A 17,500-nucleotide genomic window follows, 5' to 3' on the forward strand; every position below is an offset into this window, starting at 1 on the left:
AAAAACTACACCACACAGCACAACACAATTACGATGCAATACAATACAAATGATATGCCATGGTATACAATGCGAAGCAGAACATTACGATGCAATACAATACAAATGATATGCCATGGTATACAATGCGAAGCAGAACATTACGATGCAATACAATACAAATGATATGCCATGGTATACAATGCGAAGCAGAACATTACGATGCAATACAATACAAATGATATGCCATGGTATACAATGCGAAGCAGAACATTACGATGCAATACAATACAAATGATATGCCATGGTATACAATGCGAAGCAGAACATTACGATGCAATACAATGCAAATGATATGCCATGGTATACAATGCGAAGCAAAACATTACGATGCAATACAATACAAATGATATGCCATGGTATACAATGCGAAGCAGAACATTACGATGCAATACAATACAAATGATATGCCATGGTATACAATGCGAAGCAGAACATTACGATGCAATACAATACAAATGATATGCCATGGTATACAATGCGAAGCAGAACATTACGATGCAATACAATGCAAATGATATGCCATGGTATACAATGCGAAGCAAAACATTACGATACAATACAATACAAATGATATGCCATGGTATACAATGCGAAGCAGAACATTACGATACAATACAATACAAATGATATGCCATGGTATACAATGCGAAGCAAAACATTACGATACAATACAATACAAATGATATGCCATGGTATACAATGCGAAGCAGAACATTACGATACAATACAATACAAATGATATGCCATGGTATACAATGCGAAGCAGAACATTACGATGCAATACAATACAAATGATATGCCATGGTATACAATGCGAAGCAGAACATTACGATACAATATAACGCATCGACCTTCAATACAATACAGTGTAATGCAGTTCAACACAACGTAACAAACCACACAACACAACACAGCACATCACATCACACCGCACCACACTGCACAATACAATACAACACCATGCAATACCATGCAATGCAAAGCAATGCAATACAATACAACGGTAAGAACTACGCAGTGCAATACAAGATAATGCAATTCAACGCAACATAATACAACACACAACAATGCATCACAACACCACACCACATCCACAGCACACACACACACACACACACACACACACAGCACAACACAACACAACTCCGCCCACCCCCTTCCACCCCCCACCCCCACCCCCACCTCACCTTACAGGGCGGCACGTAAGGCCCAGGGAGACGGGAGGGGTGTCTGGCTGACCACGCTTTGCGTGGCGGAAGAGAGTTCCCGCCAGGTGGGAGAGGAGGAGACGGAGGAGAAGGAGAACTGCCCCGCCCCCCACCGCACGTCTGAGGTCTCACGTTCAACACCACCACCCCCCGCTTCCTCCTCCTCCCCCTCCCCGCCTCCTCCTCCTCCTCCTCCTCCCCATTCTCTTCATCTTCGTTTTCATCGTCTCTGTCATCGTCGTTGTGTTCGATGTCTCCAATTCCTGAAGTGATGAGAATACATGGTGATCAATGTATTTACATGGCGCTAAATCTTGTGCGGAGACATTTTCAAAGTGCTTTCATAACAGACGTTCGAACACACGCACGTAGAACACAAAATCAAAGGGGCTGAAGGACAAACGTTATTAATACGTATAGATGCCTATCGATCTACCTGTCTATCTATCCATCTATCGATCTACCTATCTATCTACCTGTCTATCCCATCTATCGATCTACCAATTCATATGTCTATCCATCGCTCTGTCTATGTCTATGTCTACCTATATATCTATCTATCAATATTGCCTGTCTATCGATCTATCTATTCTATCTGTATCTCGATAGAGCACATTTCGTTTTGGGGAGTACCCAGCTCTTCATCATCAGAAGTCCAACACCGAACCGATTCTACCAACGAGCCCCTTGTCTCACGAATACCTCTGACACCCCCCCCGACCCCACCCCCACCCCACCCCACCCCCACCCGCCCAAAAAACAACAACACTGACCAACCTTCATCCTCCACGTTTTCTTCTCCTTCTTCTTCTTCCTCCTCCTCCTCCTCTTCCTCCACTATTTCTTCCTCTTCGTGACTGTCCTCTTCCTCCAGCTCCTCCACCTCCTGCCTCTCCTCCTCCTCCTCTTCCTCCTCCCCCTCCTCCCCATCAGAATGTCCGGGGGGCAGTTGTAGAGGAGGGGGCAGTGTGATCGATCGGGCGGACAGCCAGCGAGCGTGGTCCCTCCGGTCCGACAGAAAGGTGTGGAAGGCGGTGGTGGGGGAGGGGTTCCTGTACAGCCCGGTGCGGGCGGACACAGTGGGTCTCGTGTGGACCAGCTTCTTCAGGACCGTCACTGACCCCTGCAACACCCAGGAGAGGAGGAGGGTGTGTGTGTGTGTGTGTGTGTGTGTGTGTGTGTGTGTGTGTGTGTGTGTGGAGGGGGGTTGAAGGGGCATCGGAGGTGGTGCGGCGTGTAGGGTGGGGGGGGGTGAGGTGGGATGGGGGTTAGCAGATCAGACGGCTGTTTCTCTACAACCACTTGGTTCAAACAGTATTACATTATAAGACAAGCATTTCACTAGAGATCAGAGGGCTGTTTCTCTACAAACACTTGGTTCAAACAGCATTACATTTCAGGCATTTCACTAGAGATCAGAGGGCTGTTTCTCTACAACCGCTTGGTTCAAACAGCATTACATTTCAGGCATTTCACTAGAGATCAGAGGACTGTTTCTCTACAACCGCTTGGTTCAAACTGTATTACATTTCAGGCATTTCACAAGAGATCAGAGGGCTGTTTCTCTACAAACACTTGGTTCAAACAGCATTACATTTCAAGCATTTCACAAGAGATCAGAGGACTGTTTCTCTACAACCACTTGGTTCAAACAGCATTACATTTCAGGCATTTCACAAGAGATCAAAGGGCTGTTTCTCTACAACCGCTTGGTTCAAACAGCATTACATTTCAGGCATTTCACTAGAGATCAGAGGGCTGTTTCTCTACAACCGCTTGGTTCAAACAGTATTACATTTCAGGCATTTCACAAGAGATCATAGGGCTGTTTCTCTACAACCACTTGGTTCAAACTGTATTACATTTCAAGCATAGTCAGAACACAAAATTGATTTCAATCATAATCTGTAGAAGAATCCTCTTTCAAGTCTTCCCTGGAGACCCATCTATTCAGACAGCGGTCATCTGTTTGTCCTTTCCAAACTGCTGTCCATCCATGCTATGAATGTTAAGTCTATGCGTGTGAGACTATGCGAGTGTGTTTGTGTGTTTGTTTACGAATGTATGTGTGTGTGTCAACGCAGAGTCATTTGCACAACAGGCTGCTTACCTGGGTAGAGCCGACTGACGGCTGTCTAACTTATATCAAGGCGGTCATTATTCGTTTCCTGTGTCATTCACAATTGGGCTTTCAATCAAATCGCGCGCGCACACACACACACACACACACACACACACACACGCATATAGACTCGCACATGCGCGCGCACACACACACACACACGCACGCACATGAGCGCGCGCGCGGACACACACACACACACATACACACACACACACGCACACACACACGCAACACACACACACACACACACACACACACACACACACACACACACACACACACACGCATACGCATCCAAACACACACACACACACACACACACACACACACGCATACAAACACACACACACACACACACACACACACACACACACAATGTGAATACTCACGGATCTGACCACGATCAGCCAGTTGTTGTGATTGCTGTCTCTCATTATCACACCGTTACGTCTGAAACGGAACAGCCCATCACAGCCATTTCTATCATTTGGCGCCCCAAAACGGAGTACGGCTGCCTACATGACAGGATAAAAGCGGTCATACACGTAAAAGCCCACTCGTGTACGTACGAGTGAACGTGGGAGTTGCAGCCCACGAACGAATAAGAAGTAGAAAGAAAGAAGAAGTGTTATTTGGTTCTGTGCGTTTGGTTTTGCATGTTTCTTTCGGGTGTTTGGGTTCCGCATGTTCGTGTGTGTGTGTGTGTGTGTGTGTGTGTGTGTGTTTGTGTGTGTATGTGTATGTGTGTGTGCGCGCGCGTTTGTGTATGTATGTGTGTGTGTGTGTGTGTGTGTATGTGTGTGCTTGTGTGTGAGTGTGCGCGCGTGGGTGCTCGTGTTTGTGTGTGTGTGTGTGTGTGTGTGTGCGTGTTTGTGTGTGCGTGGGTGCTCGTGTTCGTGTGTGGGTGTGTGTGTGTGTGTGTTTTCGTGTGTGTTTTCGTGTGTGTGTGTGTGTGTGTGTGTGTGTGTGTGTGTGCGCGGGTGCTCGTGTTTGTGTGCGTGTGCGTGTGTGTGTGTGTGTATGTTTGTTTCATATTCCACTGTCGATTGCGACAGCATGTCACATCTATACAACTCTGCTGCATTGGAACTGTGCTGTATTGTACTGCACTGTACCACAACAAAGAAAAAAGAAATCCAACGATCTTACACACACATATTCACATACAAATGCACACACACGAACACATATAAGTACACACACACACACACACACACACACACACACACACACACACACGAGCACACACATACCCATCCACCCATCCACCCACAAGACAAGACAAGACAATGGTTTATTTGTTAGGCCTCCGGCCCATAACAAAGGAGTGGGCCACTAACAAAAATATTACATAATGAATCAAACAGTGTGAATAATATATCAATGCGCATGTGACTTGCAAGCTCTCTCTCTCTCTCTCTCTCTCTCTCTCTCTCTCTCTCTCTCTCTCTCTCTCATTATCTCTCTCTCTCCTCTCCCTTCCCTCAAACACATGCACGCACGCATATACACACCCACATGCACGCTCGCGCGCTAAACACACAGATCCAGCGATCTGGGTTAAGTGAAATCCTGACAAGCTCACAAAACTTACAAAAAATTAATTACAAACTGCAAGAATCGGAAAAAAAGGGGGATGGGGGGTTGATGTATACGCCACAGGGTAACAAAATGCGTACCTATATGCATCCACTCGTGTCCACAAAAGCCTTGCATACAAAAAACGATAACTTCGCAACTAAAGATTCCGACACACAGGACATCAAAGCGGCAAATTTGAACAAGGTTGGATTTCTGTGATATTTGGCAGGTAAATGTTCTTCTCTTAGAGTCTGATAAACTGGACAAACCAAAAGAAAGTGATATTCTGTTTCAAGGGCTGTGTGACAAAAACTACACATTCTCTTATCACCAGGAACAGGATTATACTGTAAAAAGCGACAATTCAAATCTGACATACCCATTCGAAATCGTGAAAGTAGACGGCGTACAAAAAAGTTTTTCACGACCAGTAAGTACGGAGATGTTGTAAGTGATTGGTTGTAAACAGAATACACTCGATAGAATTCATGTGACAGCAGTGAGGAATGCCAACTTTGCTTTGCACAATCAATTAACCGTTGCTTAAAACAACGAATAAACACACATTCATTACCAACACCTTGTGCCTCCCACACATACCCATCCACCCACAGAGAGAGAGAGATGATATACTCACTGGATGTACATGAAGCGCACATGTTGGCGAGATTCTTTGTCCCATATTTTTTCCACAGGCCATCCCCGTAAGGAAGGACAGAGACCTGAAAATGTTCAACTATTTTGTTTGGTTTTGTTTTGTTTTGTATTTCCAGAGCTTCATCGTTAGGAGAATCATCATCTTTACAGTCGTCACTACCATCACTGATAATATCGTAATCATCGTTAACAACAGTAGCAGCAAAACAAAACAAAACAAAAAAAATTACATCCAAACATAAAAAATACATCCAATGATAACCATTCACAATCATTGCTGTTGTGTTTTTCAGCCATCGACGTCGTCATCATCATCAAGACAAGATCAAACAAGAAAATCATCATCATCATCATCATCATCATCATCATAATTATAATCATCATGATGATAATTATAATAATAATGGAACTGCCTTTAAGTGACTGTACTCTATAGGTAAACCTGAAATACTTCCATGTCCGTATGTGCGTGCGTGCGAGAGTGTGCAAGTGCCTGTGTTTGTGGTTGTGCGTGTGGGCGTTTGTGTGAACGCGAACAACGAACAAGATGAATTAGAATAAAGTCGTCATCATCATCATCATCATCATCATAATCGTCGTCGTCTACGTCATCATTGTCACCACCATCATCACCGTCGTCGTCGACATCATCATCGTCATCACCATTAACATCATCGTCGTCGTCGTCGTCTACATCATCATCGTCACCACCACCATCATCATCGTTGTCGTCTACATCATCATCGTCATCACCATCATCGTCGTCGTCGTCGTTGTCGTTGTCGTCTACGTAATCATCGCCACCACCATCATCATAATCATCGTCATTGTCGACATCATCATCGTCACCACCGTTATCATCATCGTCGTCGTCATCACCGTCACCACCACCATCATTAACCTCATCGTCGTATACATCATCATCGTCACCAACATCATCATCGTCGTCGTCGTCTACATCATCATCGTCATCACCATCATCATCATCATCACCGTCACCACCACCATCATTAACATCATCGTCGTATACATCATCATCGTCACCACCACCATCGTCATCGTCACCGCCACCATCATCATCGTCGTCGTCATCACCGTCATCACCACCATCATTAACATCATCGTCGTATACATCATCATCGTCACCACCAGCATCATTAACATCATCGTCGTCTACATCATCATCAACCCATCGTCGCTGTCCTCACCCCACAAACTCTGTGTGTTCGGGGTCATCGATGTTGCGGACTCCTCCAGCGAAGATTGTCTGATAGACCTGAAACAACGAGCACCAGTGTCTTTGTGTGTGTGTGTGTGTGTGTGTGTGTGTGTGTGTGTGTGTGTGTGTGTGTGTGTGTGTGTGTTCTTGAGTTTACCGTCTTTTCACTATCAGTGATATTAGACGATTAAAATAAAAAATGAAAAAAAAGGGGGAGACAGGGGAAAGCGGAGGGGGAAGAGGAAAACAGAAAAAGTGGAAAACTACCAAAAAATGCATAACTAACATGCAATTACATTTAACAGTAATAATTCAATAATGATAACAATAATTAGAAACCATTCAATTCTGAAGTACATTAAAGGAATGTAGAAATAGGGCTATGAACTAATGCCTGTGAAAGTTCGACCATAAGAACCGCGTCAGAAATAACTTTCCAAAAATCATGTGTGGGGGGGGGGGGGGGGGCGCGGGGGGTGGTTGTGGGTGTGTGTGTGTGGGGGGGGTGAGTGTTTGGGTGAGAGAGAGAGAGACAGAGAGAGACAGAGACAGAGACAGGCACACAGAGAGAGAGAGAAAGGAACATAAACACATACAAATACAAAACCATACACACGAGAGCATTCATTGCACGCACGCACAAACGCACTCACAGGTCATGCAGGCAAGCAAAAACACACGACGACAACAACAACAACAACAATATCATGCACACACACACACAGACAGACAGATAAATAAGACGAAGATAATGTGGCGGAGAGACTGAGATCTAAAAAAAAAATAGCAGAAACGACAAACAATTAAAAGTTGTCACACAGCCTCTTACGACCATCGGGACAGTCAATCATATCGATTTCGGATTATGCGATTCGGGACACTGAGTCAGTGATAGTCGAATCCGGATCAGGCGAATCGGGATATATATATATATATATATACATATATATGATAGTCAGTCGTGTCCGACTATGACCATCAGAACAGCAGAGGAGGCAACTGCTGTTCCGACTATTTGGGCAAGAATTTGATTATAGTGGAGAGGTGTCTTGCCCAAGTACATCCCCACTCTCTCGGCCAAGAGGGTTTTAGGACAGGCGGCATTGGGATGGTTCCCAAAGGCCAACTAGCCCCCCAAGGCTGCAGCACTAAGAGCCAATGCAATGTTGCCTCCTGGTTTGGGAGTCATAGTCCTTCACAACAGACTAAGCAGGCGACTCGGGACAACGGTGGATGAACTGACCGCTTTGGAGATGCACAGCAGCTCCGTGTAGGTAGTGGTCAGCACGGAGGAGTTCCTCAGACCTCCACTCACGATGGACAGTTCCTGGACAACGCACACACACGTACGCACGCGCACACACCCGTGCACACAACACACACGCTCGCATTCACACACACACACACACACACACACACACACAGGCACTCACGCATGCAGGCAAAGACATGCACACGCACCATGCACGCATGCACACATGCGCGCATGCACGCACACGTATGCATGCACAGCACACGCACACACACACACACACACACACACACACACACACACACACAAGCGTTACACCTGAACATGACGAAACATCACAACCCATCATCATAAAACACAACACAATCAGACCCAACCTGATCCCCCGGACACGACGGACACGACACAATCTGACCCAAACCATCCCTACCCATCCCAGCACAGCACAGCACAGCACACCACAACACAGCAAAGCACAGCACAGAACAACAAAGTACGACACAGCACAGCACAACACAGCGCAGCACAGCACAGCACAACTTAAACCAACCCAGTTCAGCACAGAACAATACCGCACGATATCAAACACAACACACACCGCATCACCACACCACACAACACACTACACTACAACACACCACACAACACAACACAACACAACACACTAGACTACAACACAACACGCCACACCACACCACACAACGCAACACAACACACTACATTACAACACAACACGCCACACCACACCACACCACACAACACACTACACTACAACACAACACACTACAACACGTCACACAACACCACACACTACACTACAACACACCACAGAACATCACACCACACACCACACCACACCACACACTACACTCCACACAACCACAACACCACACCACACGGTGTCTCACCCCAAAGGACTCCCCCCGTGGTAATTCCACCACGATATTGACAAAGCCTGTTTCTTCATTTTTCACCGCCACTGCCACTGACAAAAAAAGTATATATATATATATATATAAAGAGAACAAATGTAATGTCAGGAATGGTTACCGTTTAGAAACATGTTTCTTTTCTTTGTCATTGTTGTTGTTGTTGTTTTGTTATTTTTTAAGACAGCAGCATACAATACGAATTACTTGTACACATGGGGAAAATCTCTGTCTCTGTGTGTGTGTGTGTGTGTGTGTGTGTGTGTGTGTGTGTGTGTGTGTTATAACCCCATGAAGGTGATCATAAGTCGGCCATCCTCTTTTCAATCACAATCCATCAACCACCGGCCCACCCCCGACTTCCCACCCATCCCTGCAAAGTAATAGATACTGATAAAGATAAGAGACAGACAGACAGACAGAGGGAGATAGGAGAGAGAGAGCTAGAGAGAGAGAGAGAGAGAAAAGGGAGAGAGAGAGAGATTTTAAAAAGCAGAGAAAGACAGAGGGAGAGAGAGAGAGAGGGAGAGAGAGAGAGAGATTTAAAAAAAGCAGAGAAAGAGAGAGAGAGGGAGAGAGAGAGAGAGATTAAAAAAAGCAAAGAGAGAGAGAGAGAGAGAGAGAGAGAGAGAGAGAGAGAAAGGGAGAGAGAGAGAGATTTTAAAAAGCAGAGAAAGACAGAGGGAGAGAGAGAGAGAGAGAGAGAGAGAGAGAGATTAAAAAAAAGCAAAGAGAGAGGGAGAGAGAGAGAGAGATTAAAAAAAGCAGAGAAAGAGAGAGAGGGGGAGAGAGACAGAGAGAGAGACAGAGAGAGAGAGAGTGATTTTAAAAAAAGCAGAGAAAGAGAGAGAGAGAGAGAGAGAGGGAGAGACAGCATCAGCGGGTGTGTGACTTACCATTACCGTACAGGATGATATAAAAGCCCTCAGGAGAGTGGCCTTGTTTCAGCACCATCCGCTTGGCCGGTAAACTGAAACACCACGTGTGGAAATGACCAGTCTTAGGGGGAGTGAGGGCGGGGGGGGGGGAAGGTGGTGTGAGAGGGGGGAACGAGGAGGGAGGGAGGAGGGGGGTTTGGGGGTAAGCGTGAAAAAAAAAACAACCCAATTTCTTCTCCATTTTCAGATCGGTTCTCATAGAGAGTGAGAGAGAGAGAGAGAGAGAGAGAGAGAGTGTGTGTGTGTGTGTGTGTGTGTGTGTGTACGTGTCTGTCTGTCTGTCTGTCTTTCTTTCTGTCACGTGCTTGCGCGTGTGTGTGTAAGTGTGTACTGCTTTGGATCAGATCAGTCGTTTTCTCCTAGGATGTGCCATTTCATTGTAGGTGCTTTACGCTACACAACCTATATTATATACTATACTATACTATACTATACTATACTATACTATACTATACTATACTATACCAAACCACACCACACCACACCACACCGTACCATACAAATACCATTCCAAACCACGCCATACTATACTATACTATACTATACTATACTATACTATACTATACTATACTATACATAACACACCACACCACACCGTACCATACAAATACCATTCCAAACCACGCCATACTATACTATACTATACTATACTATACTATACTATACTATACTACAACTAATGGTGATGATGATGATGATGATATAATTCATTCCCATGTAAAAAAACAACAAAAAAACAACAGCAACAAATGCTCAGTTGCGCTGTACAGTGTCATAACCGACTTTTAAAGCATGCACTGAAACACTAGAATGAAAAACGTACTTGGCATAGCCCTTTACAGACAGCCAACCAAACACTCAAGTACTAAATTCATACTCTCTCTCTCTCTCTCTCTCTCTCACACACACACACACACACACACACACACACACATAATCACCACAGACTCTCATCATACAAGCTCATCATCCAGATCACACCAAAACACCCAAACACTGCACAGACTCACTGTCCTATACTGACCACTGGAACGCTCATCATACAGATCACACCAAAACACCCAAACACTGCACAGACTCACTGTCCTATACTGACCACTGGAACGCTCATCATCCAGATCACACCAAAACACCCAAACACTGCACAGACTCACTGTCCTATACTGACCACTGGAACGCTCATCATACAGATCACACCAAAACACCCAAACACTGCACAGACTCACTGTCCTATACTGACCACTGGAACGCTCATCATCCAGATCACACCAAAACACCCAAACACTGCACAGACTCACTGTCCTATACTGACCACTGGAACGCCCATCATCCAGATCACGCCAAAACACCCAAACACTGCACAGACTCACTGTCCTATACTGACCACTGGAACGCTCATCATCCAGATCACACCAAAACACCCAAACACTGCACAGACTCACTGTCCTATACTGACCACTGGAACGCCCATCATCCAAATCACGCCAAAACACCCAAACACTGCACAGACTCACTGTCCTATACTGACCACTGGAACGCTCATCATCCAGATCACACCAAAACACTGCACAGACTCACTGTCCTATACTGACCACTGGAACGCCCATCATACAGATCACACCAAAACACCCAAACACTGCACAGACTCACTGTCCTATACTGACCACTGGAACGCTCATCATCCAGATCACACCAAAACACCCAAACACTGCACAGACTCACTGTCCTATACTGACCACTGGAACGCCCATCATACAGATCACACCAAAACACCCAAACACTGCACAGACTCACTGTCCTATACTGACCACTGGAACGCTCATCATACAGATCACACCAAAACACCCAAACACTGCACAGACTCATTGTCCTATACTGACCACTGGAACGCTCATCATACAGATCACACCAAAACACTGCACAGACTCACTGTCCTATACTGACCACTGGAACGCTCATCATCCAGATCACACCAAAACACCCAAACACTGCACAGACTCACTGTCCTATACTGACCACTGGAAGTGCCCAAACTGGGCCAGGTTCTTCTGCATCCTGACCGGGAACACGGCCAGCTGGGGGATGTCTCTCAGGCCGATCATGGCCTGCCGTGCGTCATGCCATCAAAACACAATTGTTTGATTGATTGATTGACTGACTGACTGATTGATTGACTGATCGATTGACTGACTGACTGACTGATTGATTGATCAATTAATTATGCATTTAAAGTAGATAAAGTAAATCACTGATTAATCAATTATGTGATTAATATATGGTGTAATTACTTGCTAATTAATTATGAATTAATTATGCACTGAATTGTGTAATTAATTCATTGTGGTGTGTAACTAATCACGCAATTAAGATCGTGATTAATTGATCGTGCAATTAATTGTGTATTTGATTTTTGTAAATAATCATGTAAGTATTGACTGATTACGAAAACCATTTAAAGAAAAGAAATAGCGAGGGACGTCCTGAAATGTAAAAGCTCAACTTTTATCTCATTGAGGTTATCAGCATTTTACCGACGCACATACTCGTTAACTGTGTAATTGATTTTGTAATTAACTTGTAATTATTAACTAATCACGAAAACCAAATGAAGAACAGAATAGCGAGGGACATCCTGACCTGCAAAAGAGTCTACTTTTATCTCAGTGAGGTTATCAGCCCTTTACCGATGCACAAACTCAGCAGCAGCAGTTCACCAAGTTATATACAGACAAAGACATAGCCCAAGGCTGAGTATAGATAGAAACATAAAGACAGACAGACAGACAGATAGATAGAGGGGTGGGAAGGGTGGTGAGGGGAGGAGGGGGCAGGGAGGGGAGGGGAGGGGTGGGGTGTGGTGGTGTGGGGTGGGCGGCAACAAGTCAAAATCAGGACACTGCTTACATGGTTAAGCTCTTCGGGCGTTCGCTCGTCTGACGCTTTGGTCAGTATTTTCTGTACCTCCTGCGACATCCGCCTCTGTAATAAGAAAGATCTGGTCATTCTGTCTCTGTCTCTGTCTGTTCTTTTGTCTCTGTCTCTATGTCTGTTCTCTCTCTGTCTCTCTCTGTCTCTCTCTCTCTCTCTCTGTTCTTTGTCTCTCTCTCTCTGACTGTCTCTCTGTGTCTCTTGCAGACAGACTGGCACACACACATACACACACACACACACACACACACACACACACACACACAAACACGCGCGCGCGCGCATGCACGAATTCGCACGCACGCACGCACACACACACACATACATACATACATACATACACACACACACGTAGGCAGGCAAGAAAGCGCAAACGCAAGCGCGCACACACACACACACACACACACACAGGGGGTGGGTGGGGGGTGACCTGGCGGTTGGCCTTGAAGAAGGCAGGGTCAAAGAACATGTAGTGGTCCTTGTCCACGGCGGGTACCACCAGGTCGGGTACCAGGTTACCCGGGGTGTGACTGTAGAAGGGACTGGAGGGGTCCTCCCTGCCACAGCCACGCAATACACCACACTACACTCAAGTTCAATTCATTAATTCAGTGATGCATCCATTCACTTGATTTTCTTCCTCTTCCTCTTCTTCTTCTTCTTCCTCCTCCTCCTCTTCTTCTTCTTCTTCTTCGTCTTCCTCTTCTTCTTCTTCTTCTTCTTCGTCTTCCTCTTCTTCTTCTCCTTCTTCTTCTTCTTCTTCGTCTTCTTCTTCTTTGCACATGTGTGTATATGTGCCAATATGTATATGCGTAAGGGTGTGTGTGTTTGGGGATGAGTGTGTGCTTATGTGTGTGCGGGTGGGTGAGTGGGTGTGAGTGTGTGACTGTGTTCCCTTCATTATATTTTTATAATGATGACGATGGTACGTTGATTAGTATTATAATTATCAGTAGTAGTATTAGTAGTAGTGGTAGTGGTAGTAGTATTTACCATTGTTATTATTGTTGTGCCTTATCGTTACTGTTTTTGTTGTCACACGGACAGATTGGAAGACTAGGCAATGCCTAAAATCTTTATCCTTGAGTAATAAAGTTTTTGAATCTTGAATCTTCTTGTTCTTCTTCTTCTTTCACCAAGGCCTGACAAGCGCGTTGGGTTATGCTGCTGTCAGGCATCTGCTTAACAGATGTGGTGTCGCGTATATGGATTTGTCCGAAAGCAATGACGCCGCCTCATTGAGTGCGCCGCCACACCACACTACAATACAATGTTTCCGTGCCATATAGTATGACAGTACACTACAGTACACGTTCCCTGCAATGCAGCACAGTACAACACAATGCAGTATCAGTATCAGTATCAGTAGCTCAAGGAGGCGTCACTGCGTTCGGTCAAATCCATATAGGCTACACCACATCTGCCAAGCAGATGCCTCACCAGCAGCGTAACCCCACGCGCTTAGTCAGGCCTTGAGAGGAAAAAAATCAATTTTAAAAAATAAAATAAAATAATAATAATAATAATAATAATAATAAATAAATTTTAAAAATTTAATTTTAAAAATAAAAATTAACATTAAAAAATATAATAAATAAATAAAATAAAATAAAACAAAATAAAATAAAAATAAAAATAAATAATAATAATAATAAAATAAAATAAAATAAATAAAGTTTTAAAAAAGTGCAGTTTAGTACAGTATAGCGCAGTATAGTGCAATACAGTACAGAACAGTGCAGTACAGTACAGTGCAATATAGCATACCTACAGCACATATCTCTCGCCAATAAAATCAGTACAATAACATTAAGATACATGAAATCCAAGTAAGAAAATATTTCAATATTACTTCCAATCACACACACACAGAAACGCTTGCCCGTGCTCACCCGCTCAGTCCCACATGCACGCATAATGTCTGCTCCCATGCACTCGTCTGCTGGTGAAGTTCAGGTGTTGCTGTGGCGAGGGGGGTCGGGGGGTGGGAGGGTTCACTCATGAGTTTGTGTATTGGCTGTTTTGATCGTGTGCGCGAATGGCTGCAGGAACGAATGAATTAATGTAGCGAGATGTTCTTGCGCGTGGAGCTCTGAACCTACCACTTATGTCTGACCTTCTGCTATTAATGTCATCATGTAGTGGGTGTCTTTCGTCGGTCAAAATTTGTTATTAGTCTGTCAGTCAGTTTTCTATTGTGCATGTCGCTAAATGTGTCTTGTCTTATCCGCTGCTTTCCTTCCCTGCCACAGTGCAACATACCATACAACATGCTGGGGGTGGGGGAATGGTATGGCGCTTCAAAGAGAAAGAGAGATGTAGAAAAAGAGAAAGAGAGAGATGCAGGAAAAGAGAAACAGACAGACACAATAACGCAATGGGAAACACACACAGATACCAACATGGCGGCGGCGGCATATTTCCGCAGCATGGAGGCCAGGACGCAGATGATCCGAGTCCACAACCGCACTTTGCCCCAAAGCCTCTACACACACACACACACACACACACACACACACACACACACACACACAAAGCCACACCAGGTCCACTTTTAAGTTTTTTGTTGTTGTTGTTTTTATGGTTGGGTGTTTTTTTAACATATTGGTACAGTTTTTTTCTGCACACACACACACACACACACACACACACACACACACACATTGTATAGTCGAATGGATTTTTACTACGGGAACACCTCTCCTGTTGCCGTTGGTTCTTTTACGTGCGTTAACTTCATGCAACACTCAGGATCTCGGGTTATCTTCTGATCCGAAAGACTCTTTTGTCCCCACAGCCCTCTCTTCCATGTCATTCCAAAATCAATTCAACTATTAAACAGCAATAATTAATAGTTGATCGTGTGATTCCACAGAAAGTATGCCTGAATACCTGTGTGAGTGATATGACATCTTACCTTTAAAATACTGTTGAACAGAATACTGTCATTATTTTTAATCATAGTATACTATATCATGCCTTTTCTGTGCTCATTACATGTGAATGGATGTGATCATCGTATGAGTGGCTTCTCCAAGTTAGCATTTAAGTATTTTTAATGTCTACTGTGAAGTCAGCATTCACTGAAGTATGTCTTATGTGATCATTGCATGAATATGACAGTGATTACTGCCTATGTGGTTTATTTAAAGTTGACATTTAAGCATTTTATGCCTTTGATACAATGCATGGAACAACTATGATACTCGTGTATTCTTTATATATTTTACATCAAAGTTCATATTTTAGTATGTTTATGCCTTCGATACAACACATTGAACAACTGTGATATTCGTGTATTCTATTATATGTTTTACATCAAAGTTGACATTTACGCATTTTATCTCTTTGATATATTGCAGTGGACACCGTGATTTTCGCGTATTCTTTATATGTTTTACATCACAAATTAATTTCTCTTTAGAGGTGATGATATAAGATTTTGTATTCTGTATACCTTTGATATAATGCATTGAACAACTGTGGTTTCCGTGTATTCTTTATTATATGTTGTTGTACATCACAAATCAAGTTCTCTTTGAAGATGATGCAATATTCTGTATTCTCACCTTAATCTTCCTGGCTTGCACGCGACGATGCAGAGCCATGATTTTGACCACAGACGTTATTTGGGCCAATCGCTCTCCGCTGCCCTGTCGGCGACCCGCATGACCCGAACTTGACCTTCGACCTTGACCTTGACCTGCCGACGACTCCCGGCGTCCTCTCTGGCTTCCGCCGGAAATGCGTCTGAGGATGTGGAGGAGATAATTGCGGCGTCGTGTTAATGAATCATCACTAAAATATCGCATCCACACAATGGGGTCAGTTTGGTTTTGGGTGTTTTTTTTCTGGGGGCTGGGGGTAGTGGGGGTAGTTTTTATTTTTGTTTTTGTTTTACTTCATTTTATTTTCTGATTCTCACACTCATTCACTCACTCTCACTCTCTCTCACTCACTCAGTCACACTCTCTCTCGCTCACTCCCTCTCTCTCTCCCATCCTCCCTCCTTCTCTCTCTCTCTCACTCCCTCCCCTCCCTCCCTCCCTCCCCCCGCTCCCTCCCTCTCTCCCTCCCACTCACTCTCACCCCTCACACCCCTTCCCACCCTTCACTCACCCACCCTCTCACCCTGTACCTGGTGTGAAGAGCCATGAGGCCCGCATTGTAGAACAGCTTCCTCGTGTCCCTCCGGCCAGGCGCGCTGTGCGGGGCCGGGATGGGACTCCGTTGGCTGAGGGGCCTGCCGGCGGCCGCCACCTCCGAGGACTTGGAGAAGAGAAAGGACCTTGTGGACGCCCTCCTCTGCAGACTCCTCGGCCTGTCCGGGCCCAACAGCCAGGACGGCGAGGTGGGGGTCCTGGGCCCGTGGATCCCGGAATGAGCCGGAGACGTCGGGGACGCAAGTCCGGACCAGGACACGCCTCGGTGCCCGTGATCCGGAGACGCCGAAGAAGAGTTCATCATCAGGACGGACCCTGCGGAGAACCGCCTCCCCGAGGACGTCGCTGTCACAGCCCTGGTCTCAGGGTGTTGCTGTTTGACGCGGAGGGTCAAGGATGCCGCTGAAGAAGAACGCCTGGGTATAACTCTCTCGAGGTCGTCCGCATTGGGAGAATGC

The 17,500-nt window shown here is 45.0% G+C and overlaps 2 protein-coding genes across 2 annotated transcripts in view; both read right to left on the reverse strand.

Annotated features, from left to right (window-relative positions):
* Window positions 1–5,659, reverse strand: part of LOC143285233 (uncharacterized) — a 12,875-nt gene extending 7,216 nt beyond the window's left edge. The window contains exons 1-4 of the mRNA XM_076592488.1: window positions 5,594–5,659; window positions 3,765–3,825; window positions 2,028–2,373; window positions 1,230–1,513 (exon numbers count right to left, since the gene is read on the reverse strand). Of these exons, the coding sequence (XP_076448603.1) occupies window positions 1,230–1,513; window positions 2,028–2,373; window positions 3,765–3,825; window positions 5,594–5,604 (702 nt within the window). The 5' untranslated portion in view covers window positions 5,605–5,659. The remainder of the gene's footprint in view (window positions 1–1,229; window positions 1,514–2,027; window positions 2,374–3,764; window positions 3,826–5,593) is intronic.
* Window positions 5,660–6,817: 1,158 nt separating this feature from the next.
* LOC143285315 (uncharacterized) overlaps window positions 6,818–17,500 on the reverse strand; it is a 62,296-nt gene continuing 51,613 nt past the window's right edge. The window contains exons 29-38 of the mRNA XM_076592579.1: window positions 17,018–17,500; window positions 16,449–16,629; window positions 15,282–15,364; window positions 13,310–13,436; window positions 12,856–12,930; window positions 11,968–12,056; window positions 9,910–9,983; window positions 8,993–9,069; window positions 8,076–8,159; window positions 6,818–6,889 (exon numbers count right to left, since the gene is read on the reverse strand). The exon at window positions 17,018–17,500 is cut by the window's right edge and continues 614 nt beyond it. Of these exons, the coding sequence (XP_076448694.1) occupies window positions 6,818–6,889; window positions 8,076–8,159; window positions 8,993–9,069; window positions 9,910–9,983; window positions 11,968–12,056; window positions 12,856–12,930; window positions 13,310–13,436; window positions 15,282–15,364; window positions 16,449–16,629; window positions 17,018–17,500 (1,345 nt within the window). The remainder of the gene's footprint in view (window positions 6,890–8,075; window positions 8,160–8,992; window positions 9,070–9,909; window positions 9,984–11,967; window positions 12,057–12,855; window positions 12,931–13,309; window positions 13,437–15,281; window positions 15,365–16,448; window positions 16,630–17,017) is intronic.

The sequence above is a fragment of the Babylonia areolata genome, chromosome 8, assembly GCF_041734735.1.
Source record: "Babylonia areolata isolate BAREFJ2019XMU chromosome 8, ASM4173473v1, whole genome shotgun sequence".
Taxonomy (NCBI): Eukaryota; Metazoa; Mollusca; class Gastropoda; order Neogastropoda; family Buccinidae; genus Babylonia; species Babylonia areolata.